Source organism: Leucopleurus acutus (genome assembly GCF_964270905.1).
Source record: "Leucopleurus acutus genome assembly, chromosome: 1".
In the NCBI taxonomy this organism is placed as follows: Eukaryota; Metazoa; Chordata; class Mammalia; order Artiodactyla; family Delphinidae; genus Leucopleurus; species Leucopleurus acutus.
In genome coordinates this window covers 145,981,540-146,008,343 of record NC_139142.1, presented here as the reverse complement: position 1 = coordinate 146,008,343, position 26,804 = coordinate 145,981,540, and the positions used below count along the sequence as shown (strand labels likewise).

Sequence of the window (26,804 nt, the reverse complement as noted above, 5' to 3'; positions counted from 1 at the left end):
ATCTGTGAACTCCTGAAACCCTGTTCTGACTTCCACACCTTTGCATAGGTGAGTCTCTGTACTTACCTTTCCCTTTGGCAGGTCCCACTTCATCCTCCACGGCACAGCCTGCCCCCCCCCAACCTTCTCCCCGACCACCCCCTCAGTGCACCCGGGGAGGCATGACATGCTGGGTTCAGCCCTCAACTGCACCCTACAGTGCCTTATGACAGGACTCCTTACCTGCCTGTCTGTCTCCCCTGAGGACTCTAAGTACCTCAAAGGCAGGGAGGGACTACCTCTTATCCAATGGAGCACCCAGGCCACAGAGGAGGGGGAAGAGGAAGATGCAAAGATGACTGGGGGGGGGGGGGGCGCGGAGCCAGGCTACACAACCAGAGGCAGCCTTCCAAGCAGTGCTTCTCAAACTATGGGTGGCAACCCATTAGCGGGCCAGGAGATAGAATTAAAGAGCCATGAAATCCATTTCGAGGGTCATGATGGGAATTTTTTTAATACATTGGAAGAGAAATTAGTACTCGGCTTTACTAGATATATCCGTTAAAATTGCATGAAATTTCTGTTTCAGTTTTGTGTGCTTACAAACAGTATACATTTATGTATGAATGTATATTATTTGCTGTGGATTCCCAGTCAAGAAGGTGAACAACACTTCATTAGAAGGAAACGCCTTCCCAGGAGGCCAAATAGCAGAGACAGCACCCACGGAACTGCAGGCCCTGGCAGGAGGGTGTGGACAGTGCCACCCGCACGTGTGCACAGGGTGAGGACAAACCCCAAGCAGCAGGAACAGAGTGCTTCTGCCCTGGGAAGGGTACTGAGCCCTTCGCTCATCATTCCTTCCTCAAGCAGGCTCCAGACACCCACCACGTGCCAAGTACCATGTGAGGTGCTGGGGACACACCCAGCCAGGACAGACAGCGTCCCTGCCCCCCCATGGAGGCCCCAGCCCCACCAGGGAGGTGGACCACAGACAAGAATGCAAAGAAACAGAATCATTCCAAGTGGTAGTAAGGGCTGTGAAGGAAAAGCAGGGGGGTGGGCGGAACGAGGCTCCCCTGAAGGGTGACCGGGAGTCACCGGGAGGAGAGAGCCCTCCCAGCAAAAGGTCAGCCTGACCAGGGCCTGTAGGGAAGACAGTGCGTTTGAAGAACCGAAAGAGGCCAAGCAGGCCTGAGATAGGGGAGATGAGCCCACTGGCCCTCTAATGCCACGTTCAGCAGCGTAGCCTGCGGCCTAAGGCAATGAGACGCCTCCCGAAAGGCTTGAGCTAGTGGCAAGAACTGATGCGGGTCACTGAGAGTATAGGGCCCCTGCCATAGGTGGGCCCAGGACCGGCAGACGGTACAGGGTGCAGGCAGCTTTCCCTTCCCAGCCCCCAACTCTAAATACAATGGCAGACGTGGGCCAACTACTCTCTCCCTCGGTGGCCCTGAACAAGGCACCCAAGTTCTCTGAGCCTGTTTCCCATGCTGACTAGGATGACCACACATCCCAGCCAGGGTTATAAGCCAAAGTCATCGCTCCTCTCACCACTGCAGCAATTTTCATGGAGCGGTGTCATGCAACCGTGGCCCTTCTGATTCGTGGGCCCCCAGAAGTGTGCGGCCAGTGGAGGTGGAGAGGACTGCTGGGACAGAGCTGCTGAGCATGACCCTTGCTCCCCAAGGAGCTGTCGGAGAGGACTGGGCGCTAATGCAGCAAGGTGCAGGAAGCCCACCCAACTCCCGCAATCACTGAAACTCTGCCAGCCAGGAAGCCGGTCACCGTCCTTCATGCTTCCCTCTCCAAGAGGCCAGGCTTTGAAACATCAGCGTGGGGCAGCAGCATGGTGACTAAATTCTGTCTTGTATAGACAGAGCTGTGCCTTACAAGGGAAACCACAAATAAGTACCATGTTACAGTTACTGGGCATGAACGACTTCCCCAAATTCACCAACCATCTGCCTGCTTTGGTCTGGGCCGCACCCTCTGCTACAAACTGGGGATGAGCCACCAGGCATGGTCCTAGCCAGCAAAACCAGAACAGTCTCCTGAGAACACCAGCCATGCACACAAGTAACTATACCTGGCCTGAGGGGTCAAGAGGGAAGCAAAAAACAAAGGGTCAGAGCAGGTCAGCAGCTAGCAGAAGACCTATCAGAGGCAAGCCCAGAAGGACAAGCACACCTTCCCAGTCACCCTGGTCTTCACACCCATCCTCCAGAAAGGCACCCTCTACTTTATTTATGGATAATAAAGTAAAGATCCACTTCACTTACTGGCTCAACGGAGGCAGGGTAACAACAGTGGCAGCAATACCAACAGGACTGGATCGTGTGACCACTTTTTCCTGAGCACTTACGATGAGTTAGACACTGAGCTAGGCAGTTCTTATTTCTAACCTTAACACACCCACCCACTAGGGAAGGGTATTCACACACACACGCCAATTTACTAATGGAGAATATAAAGCTCAGAGAAGTTAAGTTACTGGCTCAACATCACACAGCTAATGAGTAGCAGGACTGTGATTCCAAAACCCAGGCTGACTACAAAGAGCACGAGCCACGGCGTGACCCCACTCCTGAGCACAAGTAGAGCTGGACCCTGGGAGCTGCCGGCCACATGTCAGGCATGGCTGAGCACCTGGCAATGGACTCACAGAACCACAGGGCAATGCTCATTGCCATCACATAACCCGCAGCACTGCTGCAGCCTAAGCACACCTCCCACGCCTACCCATCTTGTTCAAACTCTGCACGGCCTCCAGGGCACACACTCTCACTCCCACCCCCACGCATGCACACTCACACGTGGACCAGCCAGAACTGCACGTGAGAGCTTTTACCTGAATTCTTTTATCTGAAGTGATCTGGACTGTTAGTAGATTAATGAAAACGTTGGTTAAAGCAGGAAACCATTTAACAGTAACTGAAAACAAACACATGTACCAATAAAGGCACAAGTAAGTGTGCGCTGGTGTGCCAGCCTCCAGATGTAGGCCAGCCAAGGCTTCTTCTTGAGTCTGAGGTTACTGAACACAGTTCCCTGGTATCTTTTTAGGATAAATCACACCCATAAGACATCATCTAACTTTTCCAAATTTGTTTTGCTTCTTTTTAAAAAGTAGAATGGGGACTTACAGTTGTGAAACAATCTAAGTATAGAATTTTTACAGGTTTTGAACAATTTTTTTTTTCCTATCGTTCACAACTGTGCCACCCACATCCTGGCAGTGTTTTAATGACTCACCTTTATGAAATTTCCCCCAAGCGTTCAACTTACTTTTCACAGAAAAAACGTTTCATTTTAATATGTTATGGGTTTACTAAGTATTTCACTGAATTAGGTAATTACAAGAACAAGTACAACTAGTTAGGAACAAAGCCAGCCAACTATTGGTAAGTTTGCAGGTGGCTGGTGGGAGCAGAGGCACAGGGTGCCCTGCGGTAGCCCATTAGTCTCGTGCGGTCATTGCGGACCACAGCTCTATAGAGGGAGCTTAGAATGTCAGTTAAATAGGGGAGCTGGTGGAATGGAAGCTGGTTAAGAGAGTTTCAACTGTATTGATAAACACAATAAAAGCACAGCAGACAAGCAACCAATTATCCCTCAAGGGGCTTCCCTGGAGGCGCAGTGGTTAAGAATCCGCCTGCCAATGCAGGGGACACGGGTTTGAGGCCTGGTCCAGGAAGATCCCACGTGCCACGGAGCAGCTAAGCCCATGCACCACAACTATGGAGCCTGCCCTCTAGAGCCCATGAGCCACAACTACTGAGCCCGTGTGCCACAACTACTGAGCCCACACGTGCCACAACTACTGAGCCCACGCACCTAGAGCCCATGCTCTGCAACAAGAGAAGCCACTGCAATGAGAAGCCCACTCGCCGCAACTAGAGTAGCCCGTGGGCAACAACGAAGACCCAATGCAGCCAAAGATAAAATAAATTAAATAAATTTTTTAAAAAACTTAAACAAAAAATTATCCCTTAATCCATGACTACACTTTAATTAAAACACCATTTTAAATTTATATAAAATATATGTAATTTTTGAGCCACGAATTTATAATATAGAAATATTACTTTAATACTTCTGTGGTCATTAAAATCTCTCTACGCACCTAAAGCATCTTATTTAAACCTTCCTAAGCACGCCGTAAGTAAAAAAAAGAAAAAAACCATAAACACCTAAGATCCATATGCCAATCAATAAACATCAGGGTTTCTACAGGAAGTGGCCCCCTGGACCTCCGTGGAGAACGGCTTTGCCATGAGCTGTGTCTCCCCCAAAAATGGCAACAACTAGCCCTCATCTAGTACTTAGTGAGGGTCAGCTTAAGTTGTCATCATCATGTTGATCTCCCGAAGTATGTGTGATTATTACCCCCATTTTACAAATGAAACTTAAGTAATTTGCCTGAGTTATCCAGCTTTTAAGTTGTAGATCTGGGAATTGAACTCAGCTGTCTGGCTCTTAATCACTGGGCTACAGTGGGAAGGCACAGCTGACAGAAGATAACTCCAAGTGACCTTTAACCCTGAAAGTGAACAGTCAGTTGTTACAAGCAAAGGTGACACGTGCTCACTTTCCTAGGTTGGACACACTCCATAATCAGAAAGCCGCCAGTGTTACAGGTCTGTCTCTGCCCCTTTCCATTATCTAACTTTGAGGGCAGATGAGGCTAGTTAGGCATGAAAATCTGGCAAATCAACAGTTTCCCGAATATGTTCTTACAATGAAAGGTGGAAGAAACACTTGGCTCCAATCGAGGCACCCAAGGTGCCTTTCAGATCTGCCATACACCTGCTATGTGTCTTGAGCAAGTCACTTTACTGATAGGGACTGAGTAAAGGGACAAAGTAGGTGATTAAATAGTTAATTCCACTAAGGGATCGTAAGTAAAGAAAAAAGTATGGGAGACCCCTGTAAGTTAATGATCACTCAAGAAAGCAGACCTCCCTAGCAACAAAGCCAAGCAGGCTTGCTTAGCAACAAAACCATGCAACAGAAGCATGAGACATGTCCCAAAACAATAAAACAATGGTGGAATGAGACCCACATCCTGCCCTGTGATGTCAGTAAGTTAATGACCCCTAGGACATGCTCTGCACACATAAAAAGCAATAATTTGGGAAAGGTGACATTTCAAAGTGAAAGACCCTCATTATACTGAAGTAATTTTTCCATAGCACCGTGACAGTCCTGGATGGGCCATATAGGGTCAAAAACTCCCCCTCCCAACATGTCGGAGGAGTTAACGATGGAAGACTCAAAGAGTGAGGAAGAAGGTGGTCTTTTCCCCCTCCCCTCTTTTCCTTTGATTATAAAACTGTAGCCCACTAAGCTCTTGGGGAGGCACCCTCTTGCCCACCCGCTTGTAAACCTCACAAGTGTCCTATTCTAATAAACCACTTCTTATCTATCACTTTGCCTCTCACAGTATTCTTCCCGTGCTGAGACATAAAGAACCGGAGCTCCTCAGAGCCCCCCACCAAGATGCATTTCTGTGGTTTCATTACCTCTCTTAAGCCTCAGCTTCTTAACCTGTAAAAGAAAGGGATAAGCTCTTGGTGGCTTTCCAACATTTTTAGGAGCATAGAACCCTTTCTTTAAGGAGAAACCAACCAACAGGTTGAAATCAATGAAAGTAGTGCTGCTCCAGTTGCAGGCACCCAGGGAGACAGCCCCACCTTGCCTCCTCCCTCCCACCTTACCTTCAGCACTGGCTGGCAAAGGACTCAATCAGATGACATGGGGCACCCCAAGCAGAAGGCCACACCATGAGTGAAGGTCCTGGGTGAGGAGTAAGGTACAGAATGGCTGGAATACAGCAGCTCAGGGAGTGAGAATATGGGGAAACAGTGACCTAAGGAACAAGCCACTTCCTGGATCCATAAGAGAGGGGAGGACACAGGGCCAACTGCTATCCCCAATACTGGAAGGACAGGCCAATACGGGGAGTCGCAGCTTCCTAGAGCCGAGGATCACCTAAGGAACCAGTGCCAGGGTAGGAAAACTCACCGTAATTGATGACTTGCTGGAGGCTCAGTACAGACAACTGCGAGTTAAAAACTCCAGAGGTGGGCTTCCCTGGTGGCGCAGTGCTTGGGTGTCCACCTGCCGATGCAGGGGGTGCAGGTTCGTGCTCCGGTCTGGGAGGATCCCGTGTGCTGTGGAGCGGCTGGGCCCATGGGCCATGGCCACTGAGCCTGCACGTCCGGAGCCTGTGCTCCGTAACAGGAGAGGCCGCGGCAGTGAGGGGCCCGCGTACCGCAAAAAAAAAAAAAAAAAAAAAAACAAAAAAACAAAAAAACTCCAGAGGGCCTGTCATAGGGGTCCCCACAATATTGTGAGAGTTACCTTCAGGAGCTCGACCAGGTTCCCACAGTGAATACCAGAGAAAAATTCCCTCTGACTTCTGGCAGGGAGAGGGGAAAAGGAATAATTTTTTTTTTTTTTTTTTTTTGCGGTACGCGGGCCTCTCACCATTGTGGCCTCTCCCATTGCAGAGCACAGGCTCCGGACACGCAGGCTCAGCGGCCATGGCCCATGGGCCCAGCCACTCCGCGGCACGTGGGATCCTCCCGGACCGGGGCACGAACCCATGTCCCCTGTATCGGCAGGCGGATTCTCAACCACTGCGCCACCAGGGAAGCCCAGGAATAATTTTTAAATACTCCAGAGTACTCTGTTCTTAACAAGGCCTGAACTATTAACCAGAGCCTAACCTGGGTATTATCAGAGCCTAACTGACCTGTGGGAAGGGGAATACACAACTCCAGCCCATTCTAGCCATCCTGCCCCACCTAAGGGAGGAATAAAAACACGGAGAAACACTTGCAAAGTTCAAACTCCAGAGGCACAAGCTCACTAAAAGACTGAGCCCTCATCATAGGACTATACAACACTGCCTCACCTCCCACACCTCATCACCATATTACTAAAAGCCTATTGACAGCAGTTACCTTTTACCTAGAACATCATGTTCAGGTACCAACAAAAAATTACAAGGCATACCAAAAGGCAAAAGCCTCCACAGTTTGAAGAGACAAGCAAGCATCAGAACCAGACATGGCAGGGATGTTGGAAGTATCAGGCGGGAAATTTAAAACATCTATGATTAATATGCTCAGGGCCCTGATGGATTAAGTAGACCGCATGCAAGAACAGATGGGCAGTGTAAGCAGAGATGGAAATTCTAAGAAAGAACCAAAAAGAAATGCCAGAGATAAAAAAAAAAAAAACACTGCAAAAATAATGAAGGATGCCTTTGACGGGCTTATTAGTAGACTGGACACAGCTGAGGAAAGTATCTCTGAGCATACAGATATCTCAATAGAATCCTCCAAAACTAAAAGGCAAAGAGAACAAAGACTGGGGTGGGGGGGGGGGGGAAGGAGAGAAAAAAGAACAGTATATCTGAGGACTATGGGACAACCACAAAAGGTGTAACATATGCATAAAGGGAATATCAGAAGTAGAAGAAAGAGAGGGGAAAAGAAGAAATATTTGAAACAATAATGATGGAGTATTTCCCCAAATTAACCTCAGACACCAAACCACAGCTCCAGGAAGCTCAGAGAACACCAAGCAGGATAAATGCCAAAAAGCCCATACCTTGGCATACCATTTTCAAATTACAGAAAATCAAAGATAAAAAATTCTGAAAGAAGTCAGAGGAAAAAAACTACCTTACCTATAGAGGAACAAAGATAATTACATCTGACCTCTCCTCAGAAACCATGCAAATAATAGTAGACTGAAATATGTAAAGTGTTGAGAGAAAAAAAATCCCACCAACTTAGAATTCTGTAAACTGTGAAAAGGAGAATAAAAAAAATAAAGACTTTCTCAGACCAAACAAAAAAAAAATTGAGGGAATCTGTTGCTAGTAGATTTGCCTTGCAAGAAGTATTAAGTTCTTTAGAGAGAAGAAAAATAATATAGGTCAGAAACTCAGATCTATCATAAAGAAAGGAAGATTACTGAGGAAGGAATAAGTGAAAGTAAAATGAAAATTTTTCTTATTCTAATTGATCTAATAGGTAACAGTTTGTTCAAAATAATATCAACAACGTACGCTTATGTATACATGTTACGTATGGTATACTGATGTACATTTTATATATGTGCAAGCTTATATTATGTATATATTATGTATGCTTATGTATACATATTATGTATATATGTGCTACGTATGCTTTATATATAAGTGAAATGAATAACAGCAATGATATAAGGGTCTAGAGGAGGATACTGGGATTATTTTGTTGTCATAAGGTACTCACACAACCTGTGAAGTGGATAGCGTTATTTCAAAGTGGACTTGGATTAGTTGTAAATGCATATTGGAAACTCTAGGGCAACCACTAAAAAAGTAAAAAAAAAAAAAAAAAAAAGAAAAAAAGTATAACTGATATGCCAAGAAAGGAGAGAAAATGGAATCATATAAAATGCTCAATTAAAACCACAAAAGGCAGTTAAGAGAGTGGAAGACAAAAATAGCAATAAAGAACAAGGACAACAAATAGAAAACAGTAACAAATACAGTATATACTAATCCAACTATATCAATAACCACTTTGAATGTCAATGGTGTAAATGTAGCAATTAAAAGACAGAAATTGTCAGAATGGATCAAAAATCAGCACACAACTATATGCTGTCTACAAGAAACCCACTTTTAAATAAAGACACAAATAGATTAAAGTAAATAGAGAAAAATATATTGTGCTAAATAACACCAATCAAAAGAAAGCAGGAGAGCTATATTAAATTCACATAGAGTAGACTTCAAAGTAAGGGAAGTTGTCAGGGATAAAGAAGGGCATGATATAGTGATAAAGCAGTCAATCCTCCAAGAAGACATAACAATTCTTAATGTGTATGTGCCTAACAACAGAGCATCAAACTATGTGAGGCAAAAACTGATAGAACTGAAAGGAGAAATAGATGAATCCACTAACATAGATGGAGACTTCAACACCCCTCTATCCAAAATAGACAAACCCAGCAGGCAAAAAATCAATAAGGACACAGTCAAACGGAACACCATCAATCAACTTCATGTCAATGATATCTATAAATTACTTCATCCAACAAGAGCAGAATATACATTTTTCTCACATGGACCATTCATCAAGACAAACCACATTCCGGGTCATAAAACACACCTTAACAAATTTAAAGAACAGAAATCATACAACATCTGCTTTCAGACCACAGTGGAATTAAACCAGAAATCAGTAACAGAAGTTAGTAGGAAAATCCTCAAGTATGCGGAGATTAAACAACACATTTCCAACTAACAGGAGTCAAAGAAGACATCTCAAGAGAAATTTTAAAATATTCTAAACTACATGAAAACATAAATTATCAAAATCTGTAGGATGCACAAAAGCAGAGCTTAGAGGGAAATTTATAGCATTGAATGCATATAATAGAAAAGAAAAAAGATCTAAAATTAATAATCCAAGTTTCTACCATAGGATACTAGAAAAGTAAGAGCAAATTAAATCCAAAGTAAGCAGAAGAAAATAAATAATAAGAAGTAGAGAAGAAATCAATAAAATTGAAAACAGGAAATCAATACAGAAAAAATGAAACCAGAGACTTATCTGGTGGTCCAGTGCTTAAGAATCTGTCTTGCAATGCAGGCGATGCCAATTCGATCCCTGGTCAGGGAACTAAGATCCCACATGCCATGGGGCAACTAAGCCCGTGCACCTCAACTACTGAGCCCACACACCACAACTAAAGAGCCCACGTGCTGCAACTACAGAGCTCACGTGCTCTGGAGCCTGCAGGCCACAACTAGAGAGAAGCCCACGCACCGCAACGAAGAGCCCGTGCACCACAATGAAAGATCCCTAGTGCCACAACTAAGACACAACGCAGCCAAAAAAAAAAAAACATGAAACCAAAGCTGGTTCTTTGAAAAGATCAATCAGTGTGATAAGCCTCTAGCCAGACTAACTAAGGAAAAAAGAAATGACACCAATTACTAATATCGGAGATTAAAGAGGGAAAATCACCACAGATTCCATGGAAATTAAAAGGATACGCAAGAAATACAACGAATAACTCTATGCCCATAAATTTGATAACTTAGATGAAATGGACCATCCCTTGAAAGACACAATCTGCCAAAACTCACACAAGAAGAAATAAAAGATCTGAATAGGCCTATATCTATTTTTAAAATGGAATCAATAATAACCTTCCAAAACAGAAAGTACAGGCCCAAACGGGTTCATTGATGAATTCTACCAAACATTAAAGAAAGAAATTATACTAACTTTTAAAATATTTATTTATTTATTTGGCTGTACCAGGTCCTAGTTGCAGCACATGGGATCTTCATTGCCACATAAGGCACCTTTAGTTGCGGCATGCAGGATCTTTAGTTGTGGCATGCAGGATCTCGTTCCCTGACCAGGGATCGAACCCGGGCCCCTGCACTGGCAGCACAGAGTCTTAACCACTGGACCACCAGGGAAGTTCCAGGAAGTTATATTAATTATCTACAATCTCTTTCAGAGGATAGAAGCAGAGAGAATACTTGCTAACTCATTCTATGAGAGCAGCATTCCCCTAATGGCAAACCAAAAAAAGAATAAAAAAGGGAACTACAGACTAATGTCTCTTATGAACACAGATACAAAAATCCTCAACAAAATATTAGCAAGTCAAATTCAAAAATGTATAAAAAAACTGTACTTCACAACGAAGTGAGATTTATCCAAGGTATGCAAGACTCATTCAACATTCTAAAATCAATTATTGGGGGCTTCCCTGGTGGCGCAGTGGTTAAGAGTCCACCTGCCAATGCAGGGGACATGGGTTTGAGCCCTAGTCCGGGAAGATCCCACAAGCCACAGAGCAACTAAGTCCGTGTGCCACAACTACTGAGCCTGTGCTCTAGAGCCCATGAGCCACAACTACTGAGCCCATGCACCGCACCTACTCAAGCCCCCGTGCTCTAGAGCCTGTGCTCCGCAACAAGAGAAGCCACCACAATGAGAAGCCCGTGCACCGCAACGAAGAGTAGCCCCCGCTCGCCGCAACTAGAGAAAGCCCATGCTCAGCAATGAAGACCCAACACTGCCAAAAATAATAAATAAATTAAAAAAAATAAAAAATAAAATCAATGATTGTAATCCATCACATCACAGACTAGAAAAGGAAAATCACATAATCATATCAACAGATACAGAAAATGCATCTGACAAAATCCAACACCCATTCATGATAAAAACTCTCAGTAAACTAGGAATAGAGGGAACTTTCTCAACTTGATAAAGACTATCTACAAAAAGCCTACAGCTAACATCATACTTAATGGTAAGAAACTTGAAGCATTTCCACTAAGGTCAGGTACAAGGCAACGATGTCCCCTCTCACCACTCCTTTTCAACTCCGTATTGGAAGTCCTTGCTAATGCAATAAGGCAAAGAAATTAAAAGGATTGGGAAGGAAGACATAAAATTGTTCATAGATGACACAACCATCTATGTAGAAAATCTGAAAGAATTAACCAAAAAACTCTTGAAAATAATAAGTGATTACAGCAAGGTTGCACAATATAAGATTAATATACAAAATTCAACTGTTTTCCTATATACCAACAATGAACAAGTAGAATTTGAAATTAAAAACACCATATCATTTACAATAGCACCCAAGAAAGCAAAGTACTTAAGTATAAATCTAAGTATACATATATATATATATAATCTGTATGAGGAAAACCACAAAACTCTGATGAATGAAATCAAAGAAGAACAGAATAAATGGAGAGATATTCCACACTCATGAATAGAAAGACAACATTGTCAGTTCGTCCCGATTTTATCTATAGATTCAATGTAACCCCAATCAAAATCCTAGCAAGTTACTTTGTGGTTATTGACAAACTGATTCTAAAGTTTACATGGAGAGGGGAAAGACCCAGGGTATCCAACACAATACTGAAGAAGAACAAAGCTGGAAGACTGACACTGCTCTACTTTGAGGCTTACTATAAAGCTATGGTAATCAAGCCAGTGTGGTATTGGCAAAAGAAGAGACAAATACCTTAATGGAACATAACAGAGAATCAAGAAATAGAATCACATAAATACAGTCAACTGATCTTTGACAAAAAAGCAAAGACAATACAATGGAGCAAAGATAACCTCTTCAACAAACGGTGCTGGAACAACTAGACATCGACATGCAAAATAAAGAATCTAGACACAAATCTTACACACGTCACAAAAATTCACTCAAAATGGATCACAGACATAAATGTAAAACTCAAAATTATAGAACTCCTACAAGTTAGCACAGAAGAAAACCTACACAACCTTGGGTATGGTGAAGGTATTAGATACAATACCAAAGACACAATCTTGAAAGAAATAATTGATAAGCTGGACTTGATTAAAATTTAAAACTTCTGTGAAAGGCAATATAAGAGAATTAAATGACAGCCACAGACTGTGAAAATATATTTACAAAAAACACATCTGATAAAGGACTGCTACCCAAAATATACAAAGAACTCTTAAAACTCAATAGTAAGAAAACAAACAACCCAGTTAAAAAATGGCCAAAGACCTTAACAGACACTCCACCAAAGAAGATACAGAGGTGGCAAATAAGCACATGAAAAATGCATCACATCATATGGCATGATATGACAAAAATCTGACAACACGAAATGCTGGCAAGGATGTGGAGCAACAGGTACTCTCGTTCATTGCTGGTAGAAATGAAGGCAAAGTGGTACGTTTCAGAAGACTGGCAGTTTCTTACAAAACTAAACATACTCTTACCATATGATCCAGCAATCGTGTTCCTTGGTATTTACTCAAAGAAGTTGAAAAATTATGTCCACATAAAACCTGCACACAGATATTTATAGCAGCTGTATTCATAGTAGCCAAAAAGTGGAAAGAACCCAAATTTCCCTTAACTGAAGAATGGATAAACAAAATGTGGTATACCCACATAATGGAATCTTATTGCTCAATAAAAAGAAATAGGGACTTCCCTGGTGGCGCAGTGATTAAGAATCCACCTGCCAATGCAGGGGACACGGGTTGGAGCCCTGGTCTGGGAAGATCCCACATGCCATGGAGCAACTAAGCCCATGCGCCACAACTACTGAGCCTGCGCTCTAGAGCCCACGAGCCACAACCACTGAAGCCCGTGTGCCTAGAGCCCATGCTCCGCAACAAGAGAAGCCAACGCAATGAAAAGCCCACGCACTGCAATGAAGAGTAGCCCCCACTCGCCACAACTAGAGGAAGCCCGCATGCAGCAACAAAGACCTAACGCAGCTAAAAATAAATAAAATAAATTTATAACAACAAAAAAAGAAATGAAGTACTAATATGCACTACAACATGGATGAACCTTAAAAACATTATGCTCGGTGAAAGAAGCAAGACATAGAGGATCACATACCCGTATGATGTCATTTATATGAAATATCCGAGCAGGCGAATCCATTGACACAAAAAGTAGATTAGTGGTTACCAAGGGCCGGATAGGAAGAGGTCTGGGGGAAAGGGGAAGGGACTGCCAACGGGTACTGGGGTTTCTTTCTGGGTAATGAAAACGTTCTCAAATTGATTGTGGTGATGCTCATTCAACTCTGCAGCCTGGGAGACTTGTGACCTTAGACAAGGACTCTTCCTGCGCCAACTGCTCTCTCTGTAAAATGTCAACCATATGACCTACCTCACAGAGTCAAGCAATTAAACCATGAGTGTGAAAGTGTTTCACAGCAACAGGCACATAATAGTCATTCCATACAAGCTAAAAAAATAACAAAATATGCAAAAGTACCTTGTGATAAAGCCTTCACAAATGTCAGGTGGTTTTATAATTTCATATATAAAATTATAACATACATTATCAGAAATAAGCCATTTTCAGTTTCACATGCTGCTTTCCAAAGACTCACTTGAGCTCAGTGCCCCACTGTTTCAAAGAGAAGTTAATGGAATTTGGATGCCCTGGGGCGGGCTGATTTGCAGCTTGCTCTCCCACCAGCTCTCCAGGGGCAGTTTCCACAGCTAGGACATTTCTGGCTTTTTCTGCAGAAGCATTTGGGTGCAGGTTAATTAAATCTGAAAGAAAGGCAAACAAGTGTCAGTTACTCCAAGTTTCCACAGGGAACCTGATATCCTACATAGTACACTGTCTTGATATACTATATAAAAATCTATATAGTATATATTATAGTACATTTTTAATGTGTACTACATGAAAACACAATCTGTAGGCAGCTAGCGTGTTCTGCAACCATTTTCATTTTCAGCTAGCGTGTTCTGCAACCATTTTCATCCCTACACTGCAACCATTTTCATCTTGAGACCCATGGTCCTCAAAGGAAGGTGGTACATGCTTCAAACCACCAAGTTAACAGCATCGGCCCAGGGAAAGAAGAAGCTAGGGCTCTTCTCCGCTGTCTTGTAGATCAGTAAACCTGGTATAAAGCTGTGATCATGGTCCACTCACCTATACTGATAAGGCACAATTTCCAGGATAAACTGTTAGGTGAAAAAAGCAAAGTGCAGACCAGATTACATTAATGCCCTTTTCTGTAAGAAAGTGAGGGGAATAGAATATATATATACTTGCTGATCGCAAATAGTGACACTGAAAAAATAAGTTTGCATATAAAGGATAGCAGTTCAGTAAATTCATAGGCAAATGCATTGATGCTAAAGCATGATCAAATTTCAGAATGTATCTTTAAGACGTAAGTGGTTGAGGGACTTCCCTGGGGGTCCAGTGGTTAAGACTTTGCCTTCCATTGCAGGGGGTGTGTGGGTTCGATCCCTGGTCGGGGAGCTAAGATCCCACATGCCTCGTGGCCAAAAAACCAAAAAACATAAAAAAACAGAAGCAATACTGCAACAAATTCAATAAAGACTTTAAAAATGGTCCACATCAAAAAAATCTTAAAATAAAATGTAAATGAAATATTTAAGGTTGCAATCATATGATGCCCAAAATTTGCTTCAAGATAACAACATTTTGGTGCTCGCTTCAGCAGCACATATACTAAAACTAGAACGATACACAAAAGATTAGCATGGCCCCTGCGCAAGGATGACATGCAAATTCATGAAGTGTTCTGTATTTTTAGATTAGGATTGACATATATACACTAATATGTATAAAATGGATAATAAGAACCTGCTGTATAAAAAAAAAATAAAATTCAAAGAAAAAGATAACATTTAGTTATTTAACAAATAAATAATATTTGCCTCAAATAACATGTTATTTGCTTCCAAATAACAAAATTAAGTGGGTAAGTATATCAATGAAACAAGATGGGTCATGAAATACTAATTGTTGAAACCACCTAATAAACATTGGGTAATATTATGTTATTCTCTCTTTGCATATGCTTAAAATTTCCCATAAGACCCATAATAAAAACTTACTTTTCTAAAGTTTTGATAAAATGTATCCAACAATAAATATTTTGTATTCTTCCAAATGATATAATCTCTCAGAGAATATATATGTTTGTAAACAGAATTTAACATTGTTTTACAATAATCAATTTGACCTACACTCCCCTTGAATAAAGCATCCCTACATTGGCAATATCAACCATCACTCCTTCAGTGGAAACAGAATCAGAATGGAACGCTGAACACTGATAACCAAGAAAAAAATTACTTTCTAATCAGATGAGCACACAACCTGAGTTCACTTAGGACAGGTCACTGTGAAGGTCATCGAGCACTCATAGAGAAGGCAGAGCACAGGGAATCCTGGACTCGGGGGCCCTTGAAAATTGATGTTCCAAACGGGAACACCTTATGATGGGCTCACACTTTGTTGGCAGGTCACTAACTTGACCACAGTCAGCATGGCAAGGGCTCCGGGAACACACTGGGAAAAGTATGCTGGCTGTGACATGAAATGACTGCTGTGTATCCATGAGGGGAACTGGTGCCTGCCCAGGAGAGTCAACGCCTGGCTCATAGTAGCGTTCTAAGTGGAAAAAGCAAGAGGGTGTGTTGGAGACAGAAGAACTATAGGCTTGGCAATGGATTATAAGATTAAGTCAAGAAGGCCAGACGTTACAAACCACCACTGGTTCCTGATTCTTGGTTCAAGTTACCACTGTGTATGAAGCACTAGGTGCTCGGGGTACAAAAAAAAAAATGAGAGAGTTCTTGCCCTAAAGGAGAACACATCTAGGAGAAAGATATAAAATAATCAAATGTTAAGCTCCAAGTCACCACCGAATGCATCGAGTCCCTGGTATCCAGACTTTCCTCTGAGCCTTAGGGATTTTCAGAGGGAGAGAAGGAAGGGGTCCCACTCTCAGCTTCAACCACAGTGGTTCCTCTTTTCACTCCTTTATATCCTGGAGTTCCTCTTGAGATTTCATTTGGAAAAAAAGATTTCCAATAAACAAACAAAAAACAAGTTCAAACACCACTAACCGGGCCCAGTTTCCTCCACCTACTTTATTTGTCAGGACACAGAAGCCCTGAGCTGGGGCTAGAAGGCAGTCACCTGCTCCTGCAGTGACAACAGCCTTATGGCGGGTGCAGTGACTGTACTGGGTAGAGGCAGGCATCCGACATCTGTGAGTGTGTGTCGGTCATTGGGCACACAGGTGCACCACCTCTATTTCAGACAAAGGTAAAACCGACACCCAGGCTTCCCAGAGGCTGGTCTTTCGCAGACCCCTCACAGGCAAAGCATTACAACTCTACACCAAACCAGGAAATAAACACAGTGCACTGCACCTGTTTCTGTTTCGAGCAGAGTCCAGCCCCTTCTTCCTGTGTGGGTTGGCAGCAAGGTGAGGAGCGGCCCCTCTGCGGGTGAGACTGTCAAGCTCTCTCGCATAGCCAAGCACCTGTTACCAGGACGCCCAGGCCTGCCAGCAGCCCTGGACCCACACTGGAAATGGTTCCTGAGGAACTCAGGCCCTGGGGGTGGGGTGCAGAAAAGGGACCGGAGGCCAGGGAGGATGTTGGCAAAACAAACCGTTTCTAAAAGTCATCGTTTGACGTGAAAAAGAAGCCATTTCCCAGTTTTAGCTGGATTGTTTTGTCTGGTTTTTGGTTGTTAAAAGACCACATGAGATTTCCTTAATTAAAAGCGGAGCTGCTGGCTTCCCCTCAATACATGTCCTAACATTAGCATTCAGGGAACCGCCTCAAGAAGGACACAAACTAGGACAGGGCAGTATTTCCTTGAAATCCTTAAGAGGATGGACTGGATTCACGAACATGTGCTTTATCTTGCAGCTGCAGTGGGGAGAGAGTCTGTGCTTGAAGAGTTTTGGTGTTCAGACCTTCTCTGTTATTTCTGAACACTTCCCAATGCCTAAATGACACCTCTGAGCGACTTTTAGACCACAGATTTCCTGGGTTCTGATTCCAGCACAGCCTCTATCATTCTGGCGTGGCCATTCCCAGATCTCCAGGAGTCCTTCCCGCTGAACGCATTCTAACACCAGGGGCCCCGTGGGGCCCACAGAGGGAGGCTCCTGCTCACATCTGGATACCTCCGTGAGTCTGCCCTCCTCTCCGGCTCCTAGCTCCACCACGAGCAACCTCGCAGAGGGCAGAACAGAGTGCCCAAGAGGCAGTATCCTCCAAGAAAGGAGGGAAAAGCACTGGGAAAAGGCCATTGCCATGTGTGTCAAAGATACCGCAAAAGAGAGCCCGCAAGTCCCCACTGGGAGCCGGGGGAGGACACTCAGAGCAGGGTTAACCTGAAAAAGCTTTTTTTCCCTTTTTATCAAAGTGAGTTTAACCCAGATTGTGAAGGCGTGGTCAGGAGCGGTACAGTTATCTTCCAAGTAAGGGCACAGTGTACATCTAACCCCAAAAGGAAGAGGCAGCAAGCCACCGGGTCTGAGCGTCCCCCGTGGGCCAGTCCACGTGTCTGGCTAATTACGCATCTGTCTGCTCTCTCCCATGCCTCACCAAGGACGTAAATCTTGTGAGAACTGGACCCCAGCCTGATTTGCTAACAGCTGCGTACCCAACAGCAGCCACAGAGGAGGGACTCAATAAATGCTGGTAAAATGGTTGAAGGAATGAATAAACGACTGCCGTGGTGCGGCAGGGAGGGCCTTCTGGAGGCTGAGGAAATCACGCAGGAGGCAGCAGGCCCATGTCATTCTCTAAGGAACCACGCCCATCATCCCTCCTGGCTGCCCCTCTCCTGCCACCTTGCCTCTGACAGACCCCCTGCATTAGGGGTGGGGAGCACACCTGACTCCAGGGCTTCCCTCTCTTCCCCTCTCCCACCGCCCTGCACTCCTGCAGCGGCTCAGCACCCCAGCACACCGCCCAACCCCGCCCCCCCGTTCACTGCGCCACGTCGCACCCAGAGCCAGGCCCAGCCTGCCTCCACAGGCACCACACTCCAGCCCACCACGGACCGTCTCGTCCGGACCTTCTTCAGGAGGCTCCCCCAGGCTCCCCCAGAATCTGGCCCTGCTCATCGTCTCCCTCCCTTTCACAGCCTGACGTTAGGAATCACAGAACCTTCCATCCAGAAGGAATCAGAGAGAGCATCTTGCTCCCAGAGAGGGAAACAATGTGTGGCCTTCATTCCATCAGCTTTCTGCACTAGATCAGGCTGCCTCTCAGCTACAAGGCTGATAATCACCGTGACTTACACTTTAAAACAACACGTGGCATTTTGTAGTATTCTACAAACAGGATAACATAAAAGCACAGCTTCTTTGATGACTTTAGGGAACTGTGACATGAAATGATTCCATGGAATTCCTGTGGCTTTGCTAATGTGGGGTCTGCGTCCCACCCTACGGTTTCCCTCCCACCAGTTCCAGCACTTGCACAGAGAGCGCGGCTCAAACTGGGGGAGGACTGGAACAAGCAGCCACTTCCCTCCCCCTCCCCCTGCTCCCACACAAGCCGAGAGGGTGGCAGTTACTCTCGAGGCTGCTTCAGAGAAGGAAAGGTGTGGTTATCCCTCAAACCATCTTCACTGTACCATTCTCCCCCTGTGATGGTGAGGGCTTTTGTATTCCTGAACTCTCAGGAAGTCTTAAAAAAACAAAGTCTTGTTATCCCTGACTTGTTTGCCTATTAGTTTACATGGGAAATGAAGTAAACAGAACGTGCTGGACACACAGCTTGTAATGAGGCTGTTAGCTCGCTACAAGCCTCCTTTGAATTCTGGCTGCCTCGTTCCCAACAGCTATGAAGGTCTGCAGACTCTTGATTTTATCTTTGCAAACTACTCCTTTGTGTTGAAACTAAGTCTTTATCTATCCAAACACGGAAGACAAGCAGAGTGGTGTCTGAGGCGTGGCATACTTTCAGAGGCCAGGCTGCAGACGGAAGGCAGACAGATCAGATAAAACAAAGTCATCTCACTTTCTAACACTTGATTGACTAATAGGAGGCTGCAAATTACAGTCACACAGATGAACAGATTCTTACTCTAGAAACATGAACTCTTGAAAACAAATTTAATGTAGGTAATTACGTGACACTGCCAGCTGCCTGATACCCATTCTAGCTCTTCCTTACAGACCCTGGTTTTGATGGTGGCCACACGCTCAGCCAAAACACTGGCCTCCTCAAACTCCATTCCAGAGTCTCCATGACACAGTTCTAGTTAATAAGGCATAAAGCAAGAGTTTCTGGGAAAGCTTTCTCCTTTGTAATATAGGTGCCACTCCCGAAGGCAGCTAGCATGAGGAAGGAAGCTAATACTCTAAGGCTGGAGAACAGAATGGGTCCCTCAATGGCACTGGGGAGAAGGTTCGCCAGCTATGGACTGCCATCATGAGACAGATAAATCTCTATTTGTAAGTCCCTATTAGGTTTCCTGTTAATTGCGGCTGAACATAATCCTAACCGATTCAAAATGGTAATATCATATATGTATGTATACGTGTGTAGATATAATACACTTGACACTTTACACTTAACAATGCAGTTTCCCATCTGATCCTCAAAACAGAAATACTGCCGGGATGGGGACGGGTGGGGGACAAGGTCGTTGTTAGTATTCCTTCCAATCCCATCCAGCCAACTGCCTGGGCCTGGGACCGGCACCCTCTGCCTTCCCGCTCCCTCAAAGCTAATCCCACCTTTTAATCCACCAGTTCTCCCACCATACAGTCTCCCGACTCTGCCCACTTTTTTCCATCTTCTCTGCTGCAACCCTACTCAAGGATATTATGATTTCTAGGCTCAACCAGCCTTCTAACTGGTCTCCCTTCCTCTTGTCTTGCCAAGGAATCCATTCTCTCCCACTCGGCCACGGTTAATCATCTCAAATGCATAAGCCCTTCCAGGTCTGGTCCCTGATCATCCATCCAACTTTCTCTTTGTCACTCCTGTCCACACTCTCTACCTTCAAGTCAGGCCCTGGTCTCTAGGGTCTCCAGGCCTTTCCTTTCCCTGCTTCACAAGGCCAGCTCTTCAGGACTCAGTTCAGCCCTCTCCTAGTCCAGGAAGCCTTCTCAGACACCACCAACACCCTACCCTCCAACACCCACACGCAGGTAAGCTTCCTGTGCTCACCTCTGGCCCTGTGCTTACCAGACTGCATTGTGCAGGCCTCTTTACCTGTCTGGGTCCCTCACTAGACCACACACTCCTTGAGAACATGACCCATGACTTATTTGTCTTTACATCCCAGGCACTGGCACAAATGCCTAGAATACAAGAATGCCTGGAGTGAAAGACTGAATGAACAATGTCCATTTTACGGATAAAGAAACTGGGGCTCAAAAAGAGAGGTATGCTCAAGACATCACAGCAAGGGTCAGCAAACTTCTTCTTAAAGGCCCAGACAGTAGTAGATATTTTAGACTGGTGAGCCAAATGGTCTCTGTGACAACTATTCAACTCTACCACTGGTGTGCAAAAGCGGCCACAGATAATATGCAAATAAATGAGTGGTGCTTTATTCTGATAAAACTTCATTTCCACAGGCTGCAGTTTGCTACCCTTTACTAGAGAGAAAATGACTCACTCAGAGTCTGACAAATAGTAAATATCAGAGCCAAGACTCAAACCCAGGATCACAGGGATCCTTCCACCAGAGAGAGCTGCCTTCCAAGATACAACTGCCTGTCAAACGTTAATTCCCTACATCTTTCCCCATGTTGAATTTCGGAGCTAGGAGGGTACTGATGGGTGACACCCATTAGACAACAAATGAAAATGTTACCAAAAACTGGGTAACAAGGAGAGGACAATAGGAAAAGTTTTATTTTTTAATGTAAATCAGAGTAATAAAAACATTTGTCTTCAATCCTAGCTAGAGTTAGCACGATTTAGGATAAGCAGAGCAGATAATTACAAGCATGGCTTCAGAAACACGACAGAGCACCACCACATACCTTAACTCATTTTACCTTTTAACCAATTTTTATCTAAAATGATGATAAAAAAGGAGGGTGACGAAAATCTAGCCTTTTCTTCTTGTCTTCCCCCTTTAGACTTTCTGACTTCCTGAATAATTATAGTCTTGCAAATTGCCTGGTCATCCAAAGTTTCATCATTTGTTCTTAAAAGCTATATAAAAATCGGCAGAAGTTCAAAATTACAGTCGGTTCTGTACATAAAATCGGCACATAAAATCTTCAAGATGACTTTGAACTTTTGTTCAAGATGACTTCAAGTAACTTTTGTTCACTACAATTGGTCAAGAAAATAGCAATTTTAAGAGCATTTAAGAGCATTCCACTGCTCTTAGGAGAGTCCAAAACCCCAAACCCAGAGGTCCAGGCCCCTCCCACCCTGGCCCTGGGTGTGCCTCCAGGCTCAGCTCACTGCTGGCACCCTCTGGCCACACCCTCCTTCCAGCTCCTGGAGGGCACTGCACTCCTCTCACCTGGCCTGACTCCGGGTCATCCTCAGATCTCAGAGAGTGAACCCACCCACCCCAAAGCTGTGCTCAACCCATTCATGGCGCTTGGTACCCTGTACCTTCCCTCTCATGTGATCTCACTTTTTCTTCACTCTGCTTGACTAGAAACTCTGTGAGGGGGGAGATCCAAGCCCATCGTGGGCATCTACTTGCTGAATGGATGAGTAAACACCAGAGGGTGCCAACTCCAAATTCCCAGGCCAGAGTCCCAAAACCAAATGCAGAGAACCAAATGCGGGCTGCAGGTGTTTTTGCCGGCTCCCTAGCCTCAGCACTTTGGCTTAAAAGAAGGAAGGATGCGTGTTATAAAGAGACCACAGGGCTTCACTCCTTTGGTCCTCCTCTCGGTCTAATGCCTGAGTCTCCCTTAGAGAGAAGTGCTTGGTGACCTCAGAAAGAAGGAACAGAGGCAAAGTTGAGTAGCGTCTGTGCCAAAGGCACTAGCTACCACCATGAATACTGCTGGTTTCCCTGCAGGGTTTCCAATCGTTCCAAGTGACTGATACTGAGTTATAGAGCTTCTTTTGATCAAAAGCACTATAATAGTGTTTTTTTAAATAACTAAGTCATCAATGAGCAGAAGTACAAACTAAACATAGTGAGGGTTTTGGCATCCTCTCAGCCAAACTGGAGGCATCCTCTCAGCTCCTGCTATCATTCGTGTTAAGACATCCATGAAAATGACCTGAGAACTCTCATAGCACAGCATAGGAAGAGGAGTGAAGTACACATAGTAATTTCTCACTGACCAGAGGGTTAACCTGCTGATTGGTAAAAACAAGGCTGGCAGGAAAACAGGGATTTGGAGGAAAAAAATAATTTAAGAAGTCCAAGAAGGCGTTTGTTTCCAAAACAAGTTGGCTGCACATGTGCCAATGCCACCGTTCATTTACAGGGAGCTTGACTGTAGCCCGTGTTCTCCTGAGCAAAGGTCCCGCAGGTGTAAAGCTTGGACCACACGTCTTTACAGGCATGAGAACTAGCCCATGCTGGCTAAATTCCAATATGCACTCCTTCAGTCCTTAAGAAATGCTGGTGTGATGGCCTGGCCTTTCCATGCCTTACTTCAAGGCCCAGGGGTCAGGTTTTTCTGGGCCTGCTCTTCTCCCTGTGTGAAGAGAGGGACCACAAATACAGCCCCACCTCAGCAGTCCCTGCAGGCGCCGGGTCGGGGTGGTCTGTGTATAACCATAGTCCTGTTCTTTCAGTTAACAAGGCTCAGCACCACCAGACAGTCATGAGGAGATCACAGGGTTCTAATTTTTGATATTCAAAGATAAAACCACATCATCTCCACACTGCAATCAGCCAGGGATTAGCATGAGTTATGGAAATACCACAGATCCAGGATAAAATGGAATTAGTGTCTGATAGTTAAAATCTTCCCAAGAAGCATCACTGAATCACACTGAGTGCTTTGAGAACATCTTGCCAGTGTGCACACATATCTATGCACAGGGCTGCGGGTTTGGGTGCTTCACCTTCAGACAGGGTAGAGAGCGGGCTGGCGCTGGAGTCAGACTGGACTTCAGCACAACTCACGACCCACTGCTCTCAGCCGTACCATCTCTTTAGGATGCTTAGCACCAGCCTTGCCTTACTCCTGAGGTTGTCGTTGGGCTTGAATACAATTCTGTACATGGAAACAGAAGCCCTCAATAACTATAGGATGCAGCCCATTTATAAGGGATCATCAGCATTATTTTCATTCTCAATTCCTCTGCTAAGCTGACTTGCTACATCAAACGGCGATACACAAAGCGACACAGGTGCCCTCCCTTTCTGACCTACCTGTGTTATCTCTGGCCACAAGACCCTTAGAAAAATCCCCTGGAGTCGGGGAGGTCCTGCTGTCCCACTTTACCATGTCGAGACTGTTGCAATATTCCCATCTCTTCTGCTGAAGCTCTTGTAACCAGTAAGTCATGAGTTGACGATTAGGGGCCTAAAAAGAAGGAAGGGGGAAAAGTGTTATGGCCACCAATAACATAGAGAGCTTAAAAAAATAATTATGTTTTGTGAGGACAGACTGGACACCTTGCCACATGAAAGGGAGAGGTAAGAAGAACAGGTCAAAGAAATTTCAATTTCAAGATTAGTAACTTTTGGGGCTTCCCTGGTGGCGCAGCGGTTGAGAATCCGCCTGCCGATGCAGGGGACACGGGTTTGAGCCCCGGTCCGGGAAGATCCCACATGCCGCGGAGCAACTAGGCCCGTGAGCCACAACTACTGAGCCCACGTGCCACAATTATTACTGAGCCTGCGTGCCACAACTACTGAAGCCCGTGCACCCGAGAGCCCGTGCTCTGCAACAAGAGAAGCCACCGCAATGAGAAGCTTGCGCACCGCAATGAAGAGTAGCCCCCGCTCACCGAAACTAGAGAAAGTCCGCACGCAGCAACGAAGACCCAACGCAGCCAAAAATAAATAAATAAATTTATTTTTTTTAAAAAAGTACATAACTGATTCACACTGTCTTTATTGAACAGTGCTGGTCTAGATCATGATGGCAAACAAATTCCATTTTGAGAGCCAAGATTGGTGGAAGATCTGGCTAGGTGGGAAACCCAGTGGGTGGGAAACGGCCTTGGGGATGACCAAGGGCATGGGGTTCTTGAGAGTGTGGGGCAGCCAACATTATTCACCTCCCAAAGGACTTTATGACTCAAATAACTTTCTTCTTTAACTAGGTACCTCCATATCTCCAACCACCCCATGCTCTGTTAATGTCCATGGAGATGCCAACATTATTTGGGGATCCCAAAGAATGGGTCTGGCTGGTCTGGCTGATGGCTCACAGTTTCAGTGTCTTCACTGCCCCCTCCCAAAGGAAGGCAAGGACCCTCGAGTGATCTGGCTTCACAGACAGCACCTCAAGGAGTCCATCACCAGGGCTCGCTCCACTGAGCTGCAGCCCAGCTGGTGACAAATGAGCCAGTCAGTGCTGAAGCTTATCACCACCACCAGCATAACCCGGAGAGAATCAATATCTGCCCCACCCTACCCCAAATCACCATTTTAAATGCTTTAGTCCCAAATTCTGAAAAGCCAGACAGACATTCCAATCATACTGGAAGGAGCAAAGACGAGGCAAAGCTTCACAGCTCAGTAGACAGTAAGAGCCGATGCCAGGCAGGCATCCAACAGGTCAGTGTCAGTATCTACTGTCTGAAGTCTCACTGGGACCATATCCTGAGTCTCCCATGACACCATTCTCTCCAACTCCTACTCATTCTTCAAAACCCAAATAAGGTTTCCCTGACCTGCATGCTCTTTCCATCCTTGGAATGGGGAACTCACAGCACCAGGTAGCCCAGGACAGCTTCCCACGGCAGTGTGTGTTCTTCACTAGTCTAAGTTCCTTCAAGACAAAGGCAAAACCTGCTGACCTCAATATGGCCCAAGATGCGTAGCACAGTGACTGGAATGCAGTTAAGCATTCATATATCTGACTCATTCTTTCCTATGTTCAGCTACTGCTACTGCCTCAAAACTGCTAAAATTATAATTCAAATATGGCACCAAATCCCAACATGAGAGACCACGCCAAACATCTTGGAAAGCCATTCTGGTTGTCCCCTACACAGCTGCATGAATGTCCTGGGGAGCTGGGGGGCAGACAAGGACTGGGTGGGCACAGTCCTGATATGACAGACATCTGCTGCATTTAGGCACCATGACGTGAGGTGCCAGTTCAGAGAATGGAAACCAGGCCACGCCTCATCCAGCTTGAGGTGGAAATCAGTCCCTGAAAGCCGGCTGAGAAGAACCATGCGATACTCCAGCTGTTCCCACAAGCCTTTGCACCCAGACCTCTAGTAGCCCAAAACAGTCCACTCTTGGGGAGATGGGCCCCAGACACCTGTCCCTTCTCTTGGGCCCCAGGGACTTCCCTCTCTCCAACACCAGCTCTTTCCTTGGTGCTCAGAAAAGTCCCACAGTAAAGTTAATTCATCTCAAGACACAACATTTATTTATTAAGGGCCCACTCTTGCAGGCAAGTGCATTACTGGGGATGGGGGCTGGAGCCACAATCTTACAGCACACACAGAGAGTCAGGCCTCATCTCCTAACTACATTCTCACTATACCACCAACTGACCCAAGCACTCTTATTCCCCAGCCCTTTGGTAAAGAATCTCCATCTAAAAAGACTCAGCACATTTTAGAAGCTATAATAATGCTCATTTCCTTTAACCAAAAACTCCATTCCTGGGAATCTATCTAAAGTAATCCAAAAGAAGAAAAAGGAGGAACACCATATACATAGAAATGTTTGTTCATTCACTTGGCAAATATTTATTAAGAGCCTGACTTAGGCCAACGCAGTGGTCAACACTAGGGGTACAGAACTGGGTGAGACCTGGTCAATTTTCGGCTCTCAGACCCTCCCAGTGAGCAAACGTTTCCTTTATACCAGCAACAGACAGTTAGAAACATGTTCACAATTACAAACAAAACACAAAATGCATAGGTATACATTTAAGAAATCTGTATGCATTATAGAAACAAAAAAAATCCAGCCAAAATTCTAAGAAGTTCTTCAAAGCATGGCAATGAAATTATAAAATTCATCTGAAGTTTAACCTTTGAGAATTCTGAAAAAGTAAATGAGGCATGAGGCTTTGCCCTACCAAATAAGTAAGCATATTATAAAGCCACAATAATTAAACCAGCACTCTACTACCAGAGGATCAAAATACAGGGCTAAATGGATATAAAATACTTATGTGGCATTTCAAATCAAATCAGTGGGAAAACTATTAATTATTAAACAATGACATTAGGACAACTGGCTAAAAATTTGGAAAGAAATAAAAGTATTATGAATTACGACCTAGGTGTGAAACCTAGGTCACAATATAAAAGAAAATAAATTCAAAATTGATTCAAGATTTGAATGCAAGATAAAAACCA

At 44.7% G+C, this 26,804-nt stretch overlaps 1 protein-coding gene across 2 annotated transcripts in view; it reads right to left on the bottom strand.

The window, feature by feature from the left end:
• The window catches only part of TBC1D2B (TBC1 domain family member 2B), a gene marked incomplete at its 5' end in the record, with an annotated part of 81,328 nt that overhangs the window by 40,599 nt on the left and 13,925 nt on the right, over positions 1-26,804 (bottom strand). For both annotated transcript variants that reach the window (XM_082851967.1, XM_082851968.1), the window contains 2 exons: positions 13,940-14,105; positions 23,680-23,833. In XM_082851967.1, the coding sequence (XP_082708093.1) occupies positions 13,940-14,105; positions 23,680-23,833 (320 nt within the window). The remainder of the gene's footprint in view (positions 1-13,939; positions 14,106-23,679; positions 23,834-26,804) is intronic.